This window comes from Indicator indicator (genome assembly GCF_027791375.1).
Source record: "Indicator indicator isolate 239-I01 chromosome W unlocalized genomic scaffold, UM_Iind_1.1 iindW_random_scaffold_59, whole genome shotgun sequence".
Taxonomy (NCBI): Eukaryota; Metazoa; Chordata; class Aves; order Piciformes; family Indicatoridae; genus Indicator; species Indicator indicator.
This window is the reverse complement of record NW_026539064.1, coordinates 278383-296250: the sequence shown is the minus strand read 5'-3', so window position 1 is coordinate 296250 and position 17868 is coordinate 278383. Positions and strand designations below refer to the sequence as shown.

General features: G+C 43.9%; 1 protein-coding gene across 1 annotated transcript in view; it reads right to left on the bottom strand.

Moving 5' to 3' along the window:
- Positions 1-392: 392 nt before the first annotated feature.
- LOC128979902 (ubiquitin-conjugating enzyme E2 R2) overlaps positions 393-17868 on the bottom strand; it is a 222663-nt gene continuing 205187 nt past the window's right edge. Inside the window, exons 3-5 of the mRNA XM_054398299.1 lie at positions 17124-17221; positions 2077-2211; positions 393-612 (exon numbers count right to left, since the gene is read on the bottom strand). Coding sequence (XP_054254274.1) covers positions 393-612; positions 2077-2211; positions 17124-17221 — 453 coding nt within the window. The remainder of the gene's footprint in view (positions 613-2076; positions 2212-17123; positions 17222-17868) is intronic.

Here is a 17868-nt window from a genome sequence, read left to right as displayed (position 1 = left end):
CCTCAAAACCCAGCTTCCAATGGGATGGTTCCAGCTTTAAATATATTGCACATCTCAATGCAAGACTGTATTTAATTCAAGAACCTAAACACAAGCAAACCTGTTTTGTTGTGAGCATTTCATAGAGAAGTGGAAAAGGGAGTTTGTTTGTTTGTTTGTTTAAAAATAAATGATAATGATGAAAGGGTTAAAAATGCAAGAATTCAGACATTCTGTGGAGGGTCTCTAAGAGGTCCATACAAAAGAAGCAAACAGATCCATAAAACAGAAGACAGCAGGAGATAAGATTTTTTTTTTATCCCCAGCACATGTTTTTGCTGGACTGCTGCTAGGTTACTGCTGCTCCCTTCAGGCCTGAGTTGGCAGGGCAATATAGGGGCAGAGGGAGCAGGTCACGATTCTTCATTGCCAGAATCATCGTCATCGCAACAGTCGGCATCCTCCTCCTCCTCATCTTCATCATCAATGTCATCATCATACAAGTCGTCATAAAGTAAATCTGAACTGTTGTCATTGGAAGGCACTTTAGTTTTGATGCAGTACTCTGCCAGGGTAGTGGGGACCTTCACATCATCCTTCTCTGCCTCAGCTTTTGTAGCCAAAACCTGTTTCCTGCAGGGAGGACACATCAACATGAGCATGGTTGTGCGCTGGCAGCAGCATGGCTCAACTCCCCAACTCCTAACCAGCCCCAGACCAGCCCTCCTGGCAGCTGAGTTAGGGGAGCTGATGGTTGACTGAAGCACCACAAGAAGCACTAGAAATATATTTAGTTCTGTAGCTGTGGGCTTGGGAGTGCTCCAAGGGTGTTTGTAGCACACATGCTCTCAGCAACATATGGAATCAGTTATTCTACAGGAGTCTACATTAGAGACCTTCCAGAGCTCAGAGAGCAATTTTCATTACATTTGTTACAGAAGGGATGTTCAGAGATTTCCTAAGATGACTTATAGGTAGGTTCAGAGATATCATCCATAGACACCCTCCACCACTGATGACTCTACCCCAGCATGCTCAAAACTACAATTCCCACAAGCATTTGGCTGCTCCCACTGTAGAGTAAGAGCATCTTGAGCACATGGCTGCACCCTGAAATATAGCCATAACCCTAGCACTGCCTGGAGGTAGCAGGAAACAAGTGTTTCCCATCACCCCAGGACAGACTCTGGCTACTGCCTCCTAGCAGCACTTGGGCTGTGAACTGCTGCTGGCCTGGTGTTGCTCCCAGCAGGGAGAGGAACAGATAGCAGTCTGTCCCTTCACCCCCACCCACCTGTTCATCAGTCTGCCATACTCTGTTCATGGAGTACATTCAGCTCCACTGAAGCCAAAGGAGCTGGAGGGGATTAAGATAACCACAGAGCAAGGTTCTTTACACATCTCAGGCTACTGACTGACTGCCCTGAATAGGTCCAACCAGGGGTATATCCTGCATGCCCAACTAGCAGTCAATGCATATATGGTCTTGCCCCAGGCAAGCATGACAGTGATCCCACTGCAGCATGAGCTACCTAGACACCACTCCACAGAAACCCTATCTGAAATTTACATCATCTCCCTGCAGTACTTGATGAACCATGAACTTCTCAGCAAAGGACAGTCAAGACTGAACAGTGCTGCTAGCTAATAAAAATCAGTTTTGCGAGTGCTTACCAAATCCTCCTGATAGTCCTCCAAATTGGAGGGACAAGATTATGATTCATGAATGCATTAAGCACAGAATTAGTAGGATGCAGTCAGTTTGAATCACATCCCAAGCAATGCAAGAGCACTCAAAGGCAAGCAGGGACTTTGGTATTTACTAGCAGCCAACAGGTTTTGCAGAGCATTGTGCCAAAATAGTCTAAAAAAGAACAATTCAAAGACAGATCAGCCTAGTCCTCCTGCTCCAAAGTTTTCATTGCTTTGGTGTGCTGAAAATCCTATAAGGACCAGAAGCATGGACTTGGAATAAAATTAATTTCCAAAGGAACAACCACAGCAAGAAGCTGGTTTCAGCAAATTCTGCAAGCAACCTGTTTCATAGGATTCAAAGCAGGAGGCCAGTAGCACAGCATCACACATGGCAAAGCTTACCTTATGATTTCAGCATACTGCTTGTCTTTTCCTTTACTGTCCCTCCATTTCCTGAACATGACTGATGCATCCACATTGGCAGGAGAGAATGTGTTCGGCTCATTAAGCAAAGAGATTACACTCAGTAAGATAGTCCTGAAAAAGGCAACCATAACAGCAGAATCAGAGCTAACACATTCATGAATTTTGGATGCAAACAACTTGGCAAGAAGGGAGAAGAAATCAGTCTTGCCTGTAACAAAAAGAAGGTCAACTCAGAATGTTTAGAGGAAAGTGGTGCTAGCATGGGCCCTGTTGACCAGTGTTGGGGACACTGCAAACTTGAACATAGAAGGTTTCACCTCAGCATGAGGAGAAACTTCTTTACAGTGAGGGTGACGGAGCACTGTAACAAGCTGCCCAGGGCGGTTGTGGAATCTCTTTCTCTGCAGACTTTCAAAACTCACCTGGATGCATTCCTGTGTGGACTACCCTAGGTGATCCTGCTTTTGGCAGGGGGGTTGGACTTGATGATCTCTGGAGGTCCCTTCCAACCTCTGACATTCTGTGATTCTGTGAAGGTCATAGAACAGATCCTCCTAGAAATTATGTACATGGAGGACAGGGAGGTGATTTGAGACAGCCAGCATGGCTTCACCAAAGGCAAGTCCTGCCTGACCAATCTAGTGGCTTTCTACAATGGTGTAACTACATCAGTGGACAAGGGAAGACCAACAGATGTCATCTATCTGGACTTCTGTAAAGTGTATAACACGGTCCCCCACAACATCCTTCTCTCAGAACTGGAGAGATACAGATTTGATGGGTGGATGTGGTGAAGGTGCCATATGCCCAGAATTATGTCCCAAATACTGTAAAACTTGTCCCAACATGTTTGGGCAAGTTCCCTTCTTCCACCCTCCTTTCTGAAGTGGGGGACAAAGGCCCAGGCGCCAACCTGCCTTCTAAGGGGTAAACAACTACATGCACCCATCGTATGAGGTATTCATGCTTCTTCCAAGTATGGGCATAATTCTAGCTTCACGCTTTCTATAGGCTAAAGCAGGTTGTTGACAAGACTGCCCATTGGCCAAAATCCAGCCTCAAGAACCTTATAAGTATTACCCCATTTGTAAACAAGTTGCTCTCCTTGTTCTCCAGAGCTTTGTATGCTCTTGCTTCGTTCAAGCTTTGTAAGCTCGTAGCGCTTAAGCCATTGCCTGTAAGTTTTCTCACTCCCACATACATGCATGCTAGTGGCCTCTGCAACACGGAGAAGAAGCCAGCACCCCGGGAAGGCTGCTGTGCCTCAGTTTGACTGAGGAATCTGCAAAGGAGATCCCTTCGCTGAAGCTACGAAAGGCAGCGTCGAAAGCCCAGTCCCAGCCGATCGGAAGAAGAGCACACCGTGTCTTAAGGAGGACTGGACTCCCCAGGGTAAGCTTTAGGCCAGAGGGGAAGGGACTAGCCCAAGCCAGTCCAATATCTGCTACAGCTATAAGCAGCAGACTGAGCAGCCATGCCTTCGTGTGTACTGGCTCATATAAGCAGGAACTGCACTCAGCTGCCCTGCGTGACCCCGCCATTCGCAGGAGACAAACAGAGCTGCCCACTTCGCCGCTCCGCAGCCCTGTGCTGCCAGGGCAACATAAAGTTGGGACTTCGAGAGAGAGAGAGTCCCGTCTTCTCCTTTGAGTTCAAGCCAAGGACTGCCTCGTAACCTTAAACTGGAAGCAGTCGCCAATGATATTCGTCATTGCCAGCTCCACTCTGAGCTGAGCCAAGGGGAACCACCTCTCCGTGTAGCTGCACCCCTTCCCTGAAATCTCACAGTGAAGACCGACTCTGCAAGGGCTGACCCCGTCCAGGAGCTGTACCGGCCCTGCCAGCCCCCTGCAGTTGAGCTGTGGGACCACACTGCCAAGGGAAGCTGCCAATCGGCAGAAAGTCTCACCCCTTCCGCAGAAGTGGGAGGAGAAAGAAAGTCACCATCTGGAGGGAAGCCCCCCCTGCAGCCCACCAGCGACTCAGATGCAGCCTCAGCCCCGGGGGCCTTCTCCGGCCGGTATGGACCAGCCCCGGGCAGACAGTAAGCAGGTAGCAGCCAGCTAACGAAGCCTAGTAGCTTACTTCGCTACAAAGTCATAGTGTATCTTTTCACGTGTGCAACGCTTGCTAATTTTCAGTTCAAAGCACCCGCGCTTAGCTGCATGACATTCGAGCTTGAATTGCCTCTGACAGCATTGTAAATCTTTCTCTGTATATAGTTAAAACCACCAACCGTCTTGTCAAGTCACCATCTGGTGGACAAGCAGTGGAACTGCACCCTTTGTTCCCTTAATTAGAAATTAATTCTATAAATATTCTAATGAGGTAAAATTGTACATACTAAACCAATTATGGTATGTATTTCACAACCGTGCACTAGAATCTATATATTAAAACATAGTGATTAATTGGTTATTAATAATTTTAAATAATTATTAATAATCATTTTTCATAATTCATAAATTAATAACCTCTCCATCACAGTGGACTGTTCAGTGGATAAGGAACTGGTTGGATGATCACATACAAAGCGTAGTGGTCAACAGCTCAATGTCCAGATGGAGACGGGTGACAAGTGGTGTCCCTCAAGGGTCTGTATTGAGACCAATGCTGTTCAATACCTTCATCAATGTCATAGAGAGATTGAGTGCACCCTCAGCAAGTTTGCAGATGATACCAAGCTGAGTGGTGCAGTTGATAAAACTGAATGACAGGATGTCATCCAGAGGGACCTAGACAGGCAGGAGAAGTGGGCTAAGGAGAATCTCATGAGGTTCAACAACACAAAGTGCAAGGTCCTGTACTTAGGTCAGGTCACTCCTTGATATCAGTACAGGCTGAGGGATGATGGGATTGAGAGCAAACCTGCAGAAAAGGACTTGGAGGTAATGGTGGACGAGACCTCACCTGGAGTACTGTGTCCAGCTCTGGAGCCCCCAACACAAGGAGAGCATGGACCTGCTAGAATGGGTCCAAAGGAGAGCCACAAAGATGATCAGAGAGCTAGATCACTTCTCCTGTGAAGACAGGCTGAGAGAGTTGGGGCTGTTCAGCCTGGAGAAGAGAAGGCTCTGGGGAGACCTTATATCTGCATTTCAGTATCTGAAGGGGACTTAGAGGAAGGCTGGGGAAGGACTTTCTGGAAGGGCTTGTATTGATAGGACAAGGGTCTATGGTTTTAAACTAGAGCAGGATAGATTTAGACTAGACATTAGGAAGAAGTTCTTTACAATGAGAGTGGTGAAATACTAGACCAGGTTGCTCAGAGATGTGGTTGAGGCCCCATCCCTGGAGACATTAAAGGTCAAACTTGATGGGGCCCTGAGCAACTTGATCTGGTTGGCGATGTCCTTGCTCCCTGCAGGGGGGGTTGCAGAAGATGACCTTTGAGGGTCCCCTCCAACCTGTGATTATGTGAGCTTCTTCAGATGATGCATTGGAAACTTTTTTTCAAGTCAGAATTTGTTAAGGATAGATAGATATAATAATTGAAGTGACAGCAGTTATTTATGAACTTCAGACTGTGGCCATCAGCACAGGGAAGATGACACAATATAAAACTTAAAGACCTAATCCGATGACAGACTATCACATCTGTGCACGTTTGTGATGGGGCATGTGATGGTTTGAAACTGTCTTTTAAATTTTTCTTCTCAAAGTTCAAGCAGAGAAAGCTAAAAAATGTAAATAAGTCACTATTGGGTGTAAGAAGGCAAAATAATGATTGTTCTAAACACTTCCATTGGATAGATAGAAATGTTTAAGAACCACTACTCAAAACAGAGTTGGGGCAGTCGGAGTGGGGAGTTTGCTTTCTTGCTGGGCTGTCTGGCTGCAGCTGCTTCTTCTTTTCTGGCTGGAGATAACACACTGACCTTGGCAAGCTAAGTTAACAGCCTCTTTGCTTTTAGCTAACTCTGCTTTCTGCCAGGGGGGTCTGGGGGGAGGAGGCCCCTGGGAGAGAGGCCCCTTGGGAAAGGTCCCCTTTGGGGGGAAGTAAAGGGAGCTTGGTTGTGCTTTTCTGTTGATTGTATATGTTTGTAAATGTTGTGAATTGTGTATATTTATACATATTCATTGCATTTCATCATAGATTGTAGATTTGCTTGTAAATACAGCTCTCATTTGCTTTCCAGACTGAGCTAGCCTGGTTATTGTCGGTGTGGGGGGATTTCAGCTCACACTGATATATTTTTATTTTTGGTGTTCCAATGAGAGGCGATTGCTTGTATGATTTATTTCTGCTCAGATTTGGAAGCAAAATGAAGCTGTTTTGGATTCTGAGTCATTCTATTTCCTGTGTTATCGGTGCGATTATCTACAGATGGGCCATTTCCTAGATGATAGACAAGATTGTGAGATATGTGGCATATGAGTTGTTTCTTTGGGTTAAGAACAAGTTACTAAATGTGGTTGATTTCTGTTGTGGTCTTATTGGGCTAAGAAGATATGGCTCAACTATAAATCTGCTCGCAGACGCATTTGAGTTTATTATTCCTCTTACATCTACAGAGGGTCTTTGGAACCAATGGTACCCTAGATATTTTATGCTAAGCTTGAATTTGGTGTTTCTTGAAATAAACATATGGATGCTGGTAGCACTGTATCAAGAAATACATAAGGAAACACCTAAGGCTACTTGCTCTTGCAGCCTGCGTAGATATAAGAGGAAACATAGAAAAGCTCAGAGAGATTCGGAATTAGGTTCTGATTCTGATTGCAGTGTCCAGGAGATCACAGTTAAGTGCGGGGAAGAGAAGGCTTGTGAGAAAGCTGCCGATAGCCTTGACTCAGAGCAAGCAGCAGCAGCTGCAGGACCTGTGCCAAAAGGCCCCGGAAGTGTGCCAGAATCTAAGATAACAGCTGTGACAACTGAGGCAGGCGCCATTAAGGAGGCACAGTCTCCTTCACCCTCTGCTGCTGATATGGACGCAGCAAGAGCTGTAGGGTCTGTGTCAGTGTGAGTGAAATTCTCCCCCCCCCCCAGACAATAACCAGGCCAGCCCAGTCTGGAAGCAAATGAAAGCTGTATTTACAAGCAGAGTCTAAAATCTACGATGAAATGCAATGAATATGTACAAATATACAAAATTCACAACATTTACAAATATAGATATATTCAACAGAAAATCATAACCAATCTCCCTTTGCTTCCCCCCAAAGGGGACCCTTCCCAAAGGGACCTCTCTCTCCCAGGAGTTTACCCCCCAGACCCCCCTTGGACAGAAAGCAGAGTTAGTTAGAGCAGAAAGTTGTTAACTTAGCTGCCAAGGACAGTGTGTGTTATCTTCAGCCAGAAGAGAAGAAGAAGAAAACAGCAGCCAGACAGCCCAGCAACTGCCCCGACTGCAGAACACAGAATGTGCAGAGTGCCCCACTTTGTTTTGGGTAATAGTTCTTAAACATTTCTATCGACCCAATGGAAGTGTTTAGAACAATCAGTATTTTGCTTTCTTACACCCAATAGTGACTTATTTACACGCTTTCACTTTCACTGTTTTGAACTTTGCAAGGAAAAATTAAAAAGACAGTTTCAAACCATCACAGTCCACCCCTTCTAAACAATTCCATTGGCTGCTACTACCATTTATCTAATCTAAAATAATATCTACAACAATAGGTGAATAAAGATCATAATCCATTCCGGCTATCTCAGATATAGATGATTCAAAAGAGTCAAATCACAGGAAAAACGGCAAACAGCTTGTTTCCTTGCAGATGGAGCAAATAAAGGAACAGGGACCCTCAGGTGACTCAGGGCTCTCAGGGTTCGTGCACCGTAGATCTCAGGGACTCTCCTCTTGGGAGCGATGCTGTACCTGCGCAACAGTCTGAATTTAACCTCTCTCAGCCAAAGTTAGATTTCTTTCTGGAATACACTGAATTTCACCATTTTCTTGCATCACCCAATAGGTGTGACCAGGACCTTCAGCAGAAACCACCCCTCGGACAGGTTTGGCCTCTCCTGAAGGAGAAAATACCCAAACAGTTTTGCCTAACAGATTATTTTCTCTGATAACAGGAACTCTATCACATTCCTCCCTTCGCAACAAATCTGATTGGGCAGGTCCAGCTCGATTCACTGAACCTCTACTATTCACTAACCAGGTTGCTTGTGCTAAATGCTTCTCCCAGTTCTTCAAAGATCCATCCCCCATAGCTTTGAGAGTGGTTTTCAGCAAACCGTTGTAGCGTTCGATCTTCCTGCAGCTGGTGCATAGTAGGGAATGTGGAATATCCACTCGATGCCGTGCTCTTTGGCCCAGTTTTTTACAAGATTGTTTTTGAAATGAGTTCTGTTGTCTGACTCAATCCTCTCTGGAGTTCCATCTCTCCACAGAGTTAGTTAGAGCAGAAAGTTGTTAACTTAGCTGCCAAGGACAGTGTGTGTTATCTTCAGCCAGAAGAGAAGAAGAAGAAAACAGCAGCCAGACAGCCCAGCAACTGCCCCGACTGCAGAACACAGAATGTGCAGAGTGCCCCACTTTGTTTTGGGTAATAGTTCTTAAACATTTCTATCTATCCAATGGAAGTGTTTAGAACAATCAGTATTTTGCTTTCTTACACCCAATAGTGACTTATTTACACTCTTTCACTTTCTCTGTTTTGAACTTTGCAAGGAAAAATTAAAAAGACAGTTTCAAACCATCACAGGGTCTCAAAGTGTACCTGCTGACTCTGCACAGGATCCTTCTGTTCCTGCTAATTCTGTACAGAATCCCTCTGTATCTTCTGACCCTGCACAGAATTCCTCTGCACAGTTTCTGCAGAGATTCTCCCTGCTCCTGCTGACTCTACTGTGAATGTGAAAGTTCAGCCAGTAAATTTGGTTGCTACTGTCACCAGAAAGTGCAAAGGAGCTGCAGGAGAAGGTGCAGATGCTGAATGAAACGGTGCAGAAGGTGCAGAAGGAGGTGAGGGTCCGTCTGTTCAGGGTCCCTCTGTTAAGAAAGATCCTTCTGATGAGGAGGAGAAGGTTAGCCTTAAAAGTCTGGCAGACCTCTTGAGACCACACATGGATGATGGAGATGTAGATCAGGATGTAGACCCTGGTAAATTAGGAACTGCTGGCAGTGCCTCTGAACTCCAGGAAATTGCACGGAGGATTGCAGTAGGAGTATGGGGACAGTGACCTCGGGATGATGATGATGATGAGGATGACATACAGTCAGCGAATGCACCCAGGCAGGAAATGAGACATGTGAGGAAGGATTACATCAGAGGAGATAATGAGCCAGTCCTGTCTTGGCTAGCCAGGTGTTTTGATATGGGAGCCCCAGCATTGGTGGTAGGCGATAAGCCAGCCTCCCAGCTGGGGACGCTCTCAAAGGATATGGGCATAGACAGGCATCTAGGCAAGTGCATTGGTAAAGTTTCTCTGTGGGCATGCCTCTTACTTGCAGTCCTTATGAGGTACCCCAGCAGAGATGATTTACCATGGAACCCTAAGCCTTGGACCACATTAGATTAGGGAATCAAGCGTCTGAGAGAGTTTGCTGTGAGAGAAGTGATGTATGGAGATCATGAGACTCTGAATCCTGATGAAATTCCTGTGGGAACAGGCCTTGCCAAAAAGCTCATTAAGCTTGCTCCTCCTAATTATGCTACTATTCTGGCAAGCAGGATTGTGGCAAGAAATTATGGTGGAGTGCCTCCTACTGTTGGCCATTTCACTGACCAAATGAGGCAATTGGAGGATAGTCTTGCACGTACTTTGGTTTCAGCCACTGAACCTCTGACTGGAAAGATTGATAATTGCATGAATGAGCTGAAGGAGGAATTTAAAACCTCCATATCCAACTTGATGAAGGGGGATGATGCTGATTCCTCTTCCTCCAGATGGATACAAATTTCAGCTGTCAGAAACACATGTCCTCCAAGAAGGCCATTCCAGAACAGGTCAAACCAAAACAGACAGCAGAGGCAATCACGCGGCAGTATCTGGATAACTCTGCGTGATCGGTTTGGTGAGAACATGAACAGATGGGATGGTCAACCAACTTCTGATCTTTTCAGGAGGTTACGGGAGCTGTAGAGTGGCAGATCCCAAGGTAACAATACCAGAAGTGTGGATGTCACATCCTCAGTTTCCCAGATCAATTCTGATAGCTCCAACAGTGATTCCAATTCTGGTGCTGGACATTGTGCCAGCTGTACATGTGGAAGTAATCCCCACAATTAGGGGTGCCCTGCCTTCTGCCAGGGGGAGATAAGGGATAATGGAGATAACAGAATCTATTGGGATTTGTACATTCAATGGCCTGGCACTTAAAAATTTCAGATGTACAGGGCCTTGGTTGACACAGGAGCTCAGTGCACATAATACCATCAAATTACCAAGGGGGAGAAGCTATAACTATTCAGGGGGGTCACTGGTGGATCTCAAGAGTTGTTCAAAATAGAGGTTAATATAAGTTTAACTGGGAAACAGTGGAGGAATGTGTCGGTGTGAGCTGAAATTCCCCCCCCACCGACAATAACCAGGCTAGCCCAGTCTGGAAGCAAATGAAAAGCTGTATTTACAAGCAGAGTCTAAAATCTACAATGAAATGCAATGAATATGTACAAATATACAAAATTCACAACATTCACAAATATATACAATCAACAGAAAAAGCACAATCGATCTCCCTTTGCTTCCCCCCAAGGGGACCCTCCCAAAGGGGCCTCCCTCTCCCAGGAGCTTCCCCCCCCAGACCCCCCTGGACAGAGAAGCAGAGTTAGTTAAGCAGAAAGCTGTTAACTTAGCTGCCAAGGTCAGTGTGTTATCTTCAGCCAGAAGAGAAGAAGAAACAGCAGCCAGACAGCCCAGCAACTGCCGCCACTGCAGAACGCAGAATGTGCAGAGTGCCTACTTTGTTTTGGGTAATAGTTCTTAAACATTTCTATCTATCCAATGGAAGTGTTTAGAACAATCGTTATTTTGCTTTCTTACACCCAATAGTGACTTATTTACATTCTTTCACTTTCTCTGTACTGAACTTTGCAAGGAAAAATTAAAAAGACAGTTTCAAACCATCACAAGGAAACATACTATTGCGACGGGACCTAATGCACCTTGTATTTTGGGAATTGATTTTCTGAGAGAAGGGCGTTTTAAAGACCCTAAGGGTTACAAATGGGCTTTTGGAATAGCAACTGTAGAAATTGATGGAGGAAAATTGAAGTTGTCCATTAGACCTGAGCTTTCAGATGCATCTGCAGTTGTGGGACATCATGAGATAGAGGATGTGAAGTTGCCGGTTGCTTCTCAAACTGTGCATCACAGACAATACAGAACCAACCGTGACTCTTTGGTGCCCATTCAAAACTTGATTCGTCAGTTGGAGAGTCAGAAGGTCATCAGCAAAACTCATTCACCTTTCAACAGTTCAATCTGGCCTGTGCAAAAGCAGAATGGAGAATGGCATCTGACAGTTGATTTCCGTGCCTTGAACGAAGTAAGTCCGCCCATGAGTGCAGCTGTACCAGACATGATGGAACTCCAATATGAGCTGGAATCCAAGGAGGCCAAATGGTATGCTACCATAGACATTGCTAACGCTTTCTTCTCTATTCCCATAGCAGAGGAATGCAGGCCTGTTTGCCATTACCTGGAGACTCTTCACCTGCAACACTCGCTATCATTCAGTTCAAAGCACCCACGCCTAGCTGCGTGATATTCCAGCTTGAATTGCCTCTTGATAACATTGTAGATCTTTCTCTGTACATAATTACAGCTGCCAAGTGTCTTGTCGAGTTGCCATCTGGTGGAGAAGCAGTGGAACTGCACCCTTTGTTCTCTTAATTATAAATTAATTCTGTAAATATTCTAATTGGGTCAAATTGTTTATACTAAACCAGTAATGGGATATGTTTTCATAACCGTGCATTAGAATCAATATAAGAAATAGTGATTAATCGGTTATTAATAATTTTAATAATTAATAATAAAATTAACTTGCAGAGGCTTCCTGTTGCAGTTGCTGCTTCTGGTTTCCGGTTTTGGAGTGTTGGTCTGTTCCGCTGTGCTGGCAACTACATGCTTGGATGGGGGAACCGTTTTATTACTGGCTTCTGTTGGTGCTTTTGCTAAAGTAACTGTATAGCATATCATCTCATTAAACTCCTTATCTCAACCCAGACAGGGTTCTTTGTGTTACTTTCCTTCCCATCTGTGTGTGTGGCAGGAGGCTTGCTTGTGAGAGCAGTCTGTATTAACCCGGGGACATTTATGGCATTCACCCTCCCAGCAGAAAGCCAGGCTCTGTGGAATATAAAGGCAGCTCTGCCTTGAATGAGGAATGTAAATAACTCCAGGGAAGGACATCTGTGAATAACAAAGGGAGAAGGGGGAGGATTCATCGGCTTGGGGAAGGAGAGGAGAGAGGCACCTGGACAACAAGGCTAAGCCAATTGCTTAAGGGCAAAAGGAGGCTTGGCACAGGAGGAAGGATATATAAACCATAATGTGGTCAGTAAAGGTTGTTGTTGCTGGTGGTTGTTGATGCAAAAGCTCCTTGGTGTCGGTGTGTTTGGCAACCGACAACGGGTGCCTCCGACAAGGCTCCTTTGTGTAATAGTTTTAAGACTACACCTTTAATTTCTTCTCACAAAGTTTGAGCAGAAAAGTGAAAGAATGTAAATAAATCACTATTGGGTGAAAGAAAGCAAAATAATGATTATTCTGAACACTTCCATTGGAGAGATAGAAATGTTTAAGAGTCAGTACTCAAAACAAGGTACCGGCAGTCTATCTCTGACTTTCTGTCTGGTGCTTCTCTGCTGAGCAGTCTTCTTTTCTGCAGATAACATACTTGCATACTGACCTTGACATGCTAAGTTTAACAAACCTCTCTCTGCTTCTTGGCTTTCTTCCCTTTTGCCTGCTCTGGGAAGCTTTGTTGTGTTTTTCTGTTGATTGTACATATTTGTAAATAGTGTATATTTGTACATATTCATTGCATTTCATCATAGATTGTAGTTTTGCCTGTAAATACAGCCTCATCTGCTTCCGAACTGAGTTAGCCTGGTTATTGTCAGTGTGGGAGGAGAATTCCAGCTCTCCACACTGTGTAACACTTTGCCTACCCCATGTAGGGAGGACCACTACAACCCAAGGCTATCAGATGAGGCTGTAATGCCCCACTGTCTGTTAAGAGGTTGGAGCTGTGGCCAGATCTCTCCTCAGTCACTATAACTGCTGTAGCAGCACTTGCGCACAGCAAAGGGAAGACAGTGCAGATATTTTTCAATACCCAAGCAAGTCGCCAAAGACTCAGCAGGATTCAGCTACTGGAACTCAGTAAAGCCAGGAGGAACCAGTCATGTAACCCCTGGCAGACAAATAGCCTTGTTAGATTTCTAGCAGCAGCACAGAGCTGCTAGATACCCTACTAACATTTACCAGGTGCAACCACCACCTCCCTCACCTAGATCTTTCTCCTGCATTTCCTACAACCCTTTGCATTTCAGAGATTCAGCCCTTTGCTGCTCACACAATGCCACAATCAGCACAAAACTCAACAGCAAATCCCATCAGACAGTTCTATTCATCCAGCTATTTGACTGTAGCTACCACTGCAATAGCTTTACATGTCAAGGTGGTTCTGCTGGCAACAGATTTTGATTAAAATGGAAGTGAAGAAGAAGAGAAAAGGAGTAAGTCTTGAAATACAGCAGTATATAGCAACTGCTTTGCAGAAGTTGATTAAAGGAAATGATAGCCCAAGATGTACTTGCATTGATTTAGGGGCACATTCAGAGCAGCATGTGCTGAGCACATCTACCAGATCATGTCTGGGATACAAGTCCAGGAAATGCTTGGTCATTTGGAGGCAGTTTCTTGAAAAAGTTTTGAAATTAAACACTTGTGTCTGGCCAGACTGTTCAGCATAGCTATCAGGAGAGTGGTATACAATTTACTCTCCAAATATAATTCAGTAGGAAGAAGAACAGCAGCTCTGGAAAGAACCGTCTGGTCAGACTAGAATGATGGGCAGAAGAGAGACCATCATCTACTTCAACCCAAGAATTCATTTAAAAGCCTTTGATTCTCAGCAAACAGGCTGTAAACCCAGCACATCAGCTCCAGCATCATTGTAGTAGCTTTACTGTAGAGCAAGCAAAGTCTAGGAAAGGTCAAGGACAAGAATTTGTGTCTGGATTTTGCATTTCCTCTACCACACTTCCATCAACAAATTAAGAAGTCAGTTTCTACTGTGGTGCCTTCCAAATTCAAAGTCAATGCAAAGTTGTTTAAATATACCAAAGCAACTGCCTATTAGAGGTGAGGCTCCCTCACTCACTCTTCATTCCCAACTAGCACATTAGATCAGCTCCATCACTGCTGATAACTAAAGAACTAGACAGTCTCCACCAACTCAAACTCTTGTTGTGGGTAAGTGTGTCAGTGTGAGCTGAAATTCCCCCCACACCAACAATAACCAGGCTAGCTCAGTCTGGAAGCAAATGAAAGATGTATTTACAAGCAGATCTACAATCTATGATGAAATGCAATGAATATGTACAAATATACAAAATTCACAACATTTACAAATATATACAATCAACAGAAAAGCACAACCAAGTTCCCTTTGCTTCCCCCCAAAGGGGACCTCCCAAAGGGGCCTCTCTCCCAGGGGCTGCCTCCCCCCAGACCCCCCTGGCAGAAAGCAGTTAGTTAAAGCAGAAAAGTTGTTAACTTAGCTCGCCAAGGTCAGTGTGTTATCTTCAGCCAGAAGAGAAGAAACAGCAGCCAGACACCCCAGCAAGCTGCCCCGACTGCAGACTGCCCCACTTTGTTTTGAGTAGTAGCTCTTAAACATTTCTATCTATCCAATGGAAGTGTTTAGAACAATCATTATTTTGCTTTCCTACACCCAGTAGTGACTTATTTACACTCTTTAGCTTTCTCTGCTTGAACTTTGCAAAGAAAAATTAAAGAGACAGTTTCAAACCGTCACAGTAAGCAAGGTGAACAAGGTACAGTAACAGGAAGGGGCCTCACTACATGGGATCTGGCAGGACCAAAAGCACAAAGTTCAACCATGAGCAACTGAAAACATCCTTAGCGTCAAATATGGACTGCACCAGACTGGATAAAGACTGACCCTCTGATTCTCCCTCAGGCAAATTTGTTCTAGTACGTTGTTTCATGAAAGCTGTTTACATGAAGAGCAAAGATTTCAAGTCCACCTTCTGCTTTCTTACATCCTCCCACTCCATTCTGGGGAACAGCATGCTCATCAGCTGCCATGCCACTTTGAAGACAACAGCACCATAAACACTTAAAGTGAATCCCTCTACATCTTTTTATCAGTAGAAGAGAGAAGCTAGTAGAGTCTCAAGGAATCAAGAGCCTTTTTCTCTCCACATATCAACAGAAGGCTCAGACATGACTGAATTTAATCTAAACAAAACCAGACATTACATAGAGTGTCTAAGGCTTCCAACCAGCACATCCTGTTATATACCTTGTTGAAAAGGATTTTTTTGTTGTTGTTTCAGCTACTATCTACACTGTAGCTTCTGAGAGACACATTTAGAGATAACTTAAATCTTTGTCCTAGCACATTTTTACTCTCCAGTATAGAGTAAGGGGTTTTGGCTTAGGCTGTACTAATAGTAATGTTAGACCTGACAGTTTCTGCAGCCAGCCTAATGTACTAAAGTAGCCAAAAAAGCCAACAAAAATGGGCATCCTCAGGAAAAAAAGTGAGACAGTGCATCACCTATCTTCACAAGACACAGACATACAAAAACTTTGTTTAATGGCCTTGTAAGCAGAGGGACATGTGAACATAACTTAGAAATATATAGCTTAAAATAGCATTTAAGCTGTTTTATTTAAAAAAAATCTGAACTAGAACTTTGAGAAATTGCTTCATATTCACTTGTACCTGGTACAGATGGGTTGGATAAAGTTTACCTCAAGCTCAGAAAGTCAGATTCCCAACTCTTCACAACTTCACACAGCTAAAAGGCACCATTTCTCTTTTAAACCTTGAAGTAACATGCTCCAGGAGAGACATCAGTTATAATTTGCTGACTCTTACAGTTCCTAATCTCCTGCCACATTAGCTCTAGCCCAGCACTTTGCAGAGCATGTTACAATTCTATTCCAAAGATCAAGAATCCAATAAATCTCTCTCCCTTGCTAGATCTCTACTTTGACAAAGGTTCTTTTCAAATTAATTTCATTAAGCCAAATTAGATGAAAGCTGAGTCAAACTCTCAGAGAACCCTTTTCAAATCATTGCACTCCCCCAGGTGTGCCAAGATCCCTAGCTGGATTTTACCAAAAAATAACAGATTTCAAGTTGGGGAACTGACATCTAATAAATCACTCTGAAAGCAAGCATAAATCTCACAATATGCTAAAATATCTTACTTCAAGGGTTTTCCACTATGTCACTTACTACTCCAGCTGCACAGGTCAGTGAGCTGCTACTTGATATGAATTTTATCAGTTCTTTATTTGCAGTGTCTTGTAATGAGAATGAAAATAAGTTGAAGTTTCAAAAAAATAGACAGGTTAGCCTCGAATGCCTCTGGTACTTACCGATCCTTCAGGTTTTTTTGGCAGGAAGAAAACTACCCAGCTAGCCTAAGATACCACACTGCAGGACAGGAGACAGAAATATTGGAAGGCAAACAGTAGGTAGGATTATGCATGGTTACTCTTACTGGGCCCAAATATATATATAAAAAAAGTTCTTTTCTACTAGTGATATCTTGGAGAAGTTTGAAAAACTTAAATGAAAGATAACATGAACTGGGAAAGACTAGAGTGTTTGAGATAATTTGCTTTAAGAGCATGGATCCCTGTGAATAGGGCAGAAGTCTCTACATTGTTAGCCCAGCATTGGGGGGACAGCACTTCAGACAGCTTGATAAGTATGGTTCCCACCCAATTCAAGACCTAAAGCCTCTGAAGTCTTAAAATCCCTTCCAAACCTTTCCCAACACAGGCCTCAGTCTTGTATAGAGATGACAGACCTTCGAGGTCATCACTGTACATCACAGATTCATACTGTTACCTGACATTTTGAGTAGGGTTCCACCTCTCAGATGGCAACTCTCCACTTTGTGGATCATCTACAGGTGGGTGAAGAATTGAAATACATACATCTCCATTCTGCAAGAGAGAAACAAAAGTTGAGAATAGCCTAGATTGAGGCAGAGGTCTGATGACTCAACTCCAACACTATGTTTTGAGCAGTTTAACCTTGTTGATATGGACACCCCAAGTACCAGTAAAAGTACATGCAAGTCTTCCTGGGTCTACTCTACTTCTACATTCAAGTCTCCCTTGTTAAATGGGATTAGTCTGCAAATTGGTGCAAAACAATCTTAAGTCAAGAGGTTTAAAGAATGTAGTGAAGCAAGCAAAAAAATAAAGTCTTATAAAACTAGTCTCCTGATAGCAAGTACTGTGACAGTGATATAAGTGAGCTTCAGTCACAAGACACCCAAAGTAGGGTGTCTTGCTCAGATGTCAAAACAATGCTGCTTCCAGGAGAGAAGGAGGTTGAACAGATGGTGTGGGGCAGGTTTATAGTGCTCCCCTAGGACACAGTTGTTTGAAATGTCAAGTGAAAAAGCAGAATAGGCATTCTGAAGGTTTCACTGAAAATTTCTTCCAGCATGAAAGAGAAAGAATATTTTGGCGGCATATTGAAACCATACAGCCACATAATCCTCAAATCTGTTCTACTCACCAGTGTTATACCTTGAATATAAATTCAAAGCTCCATAATGCCTACCAATTATAAACACTTTAAG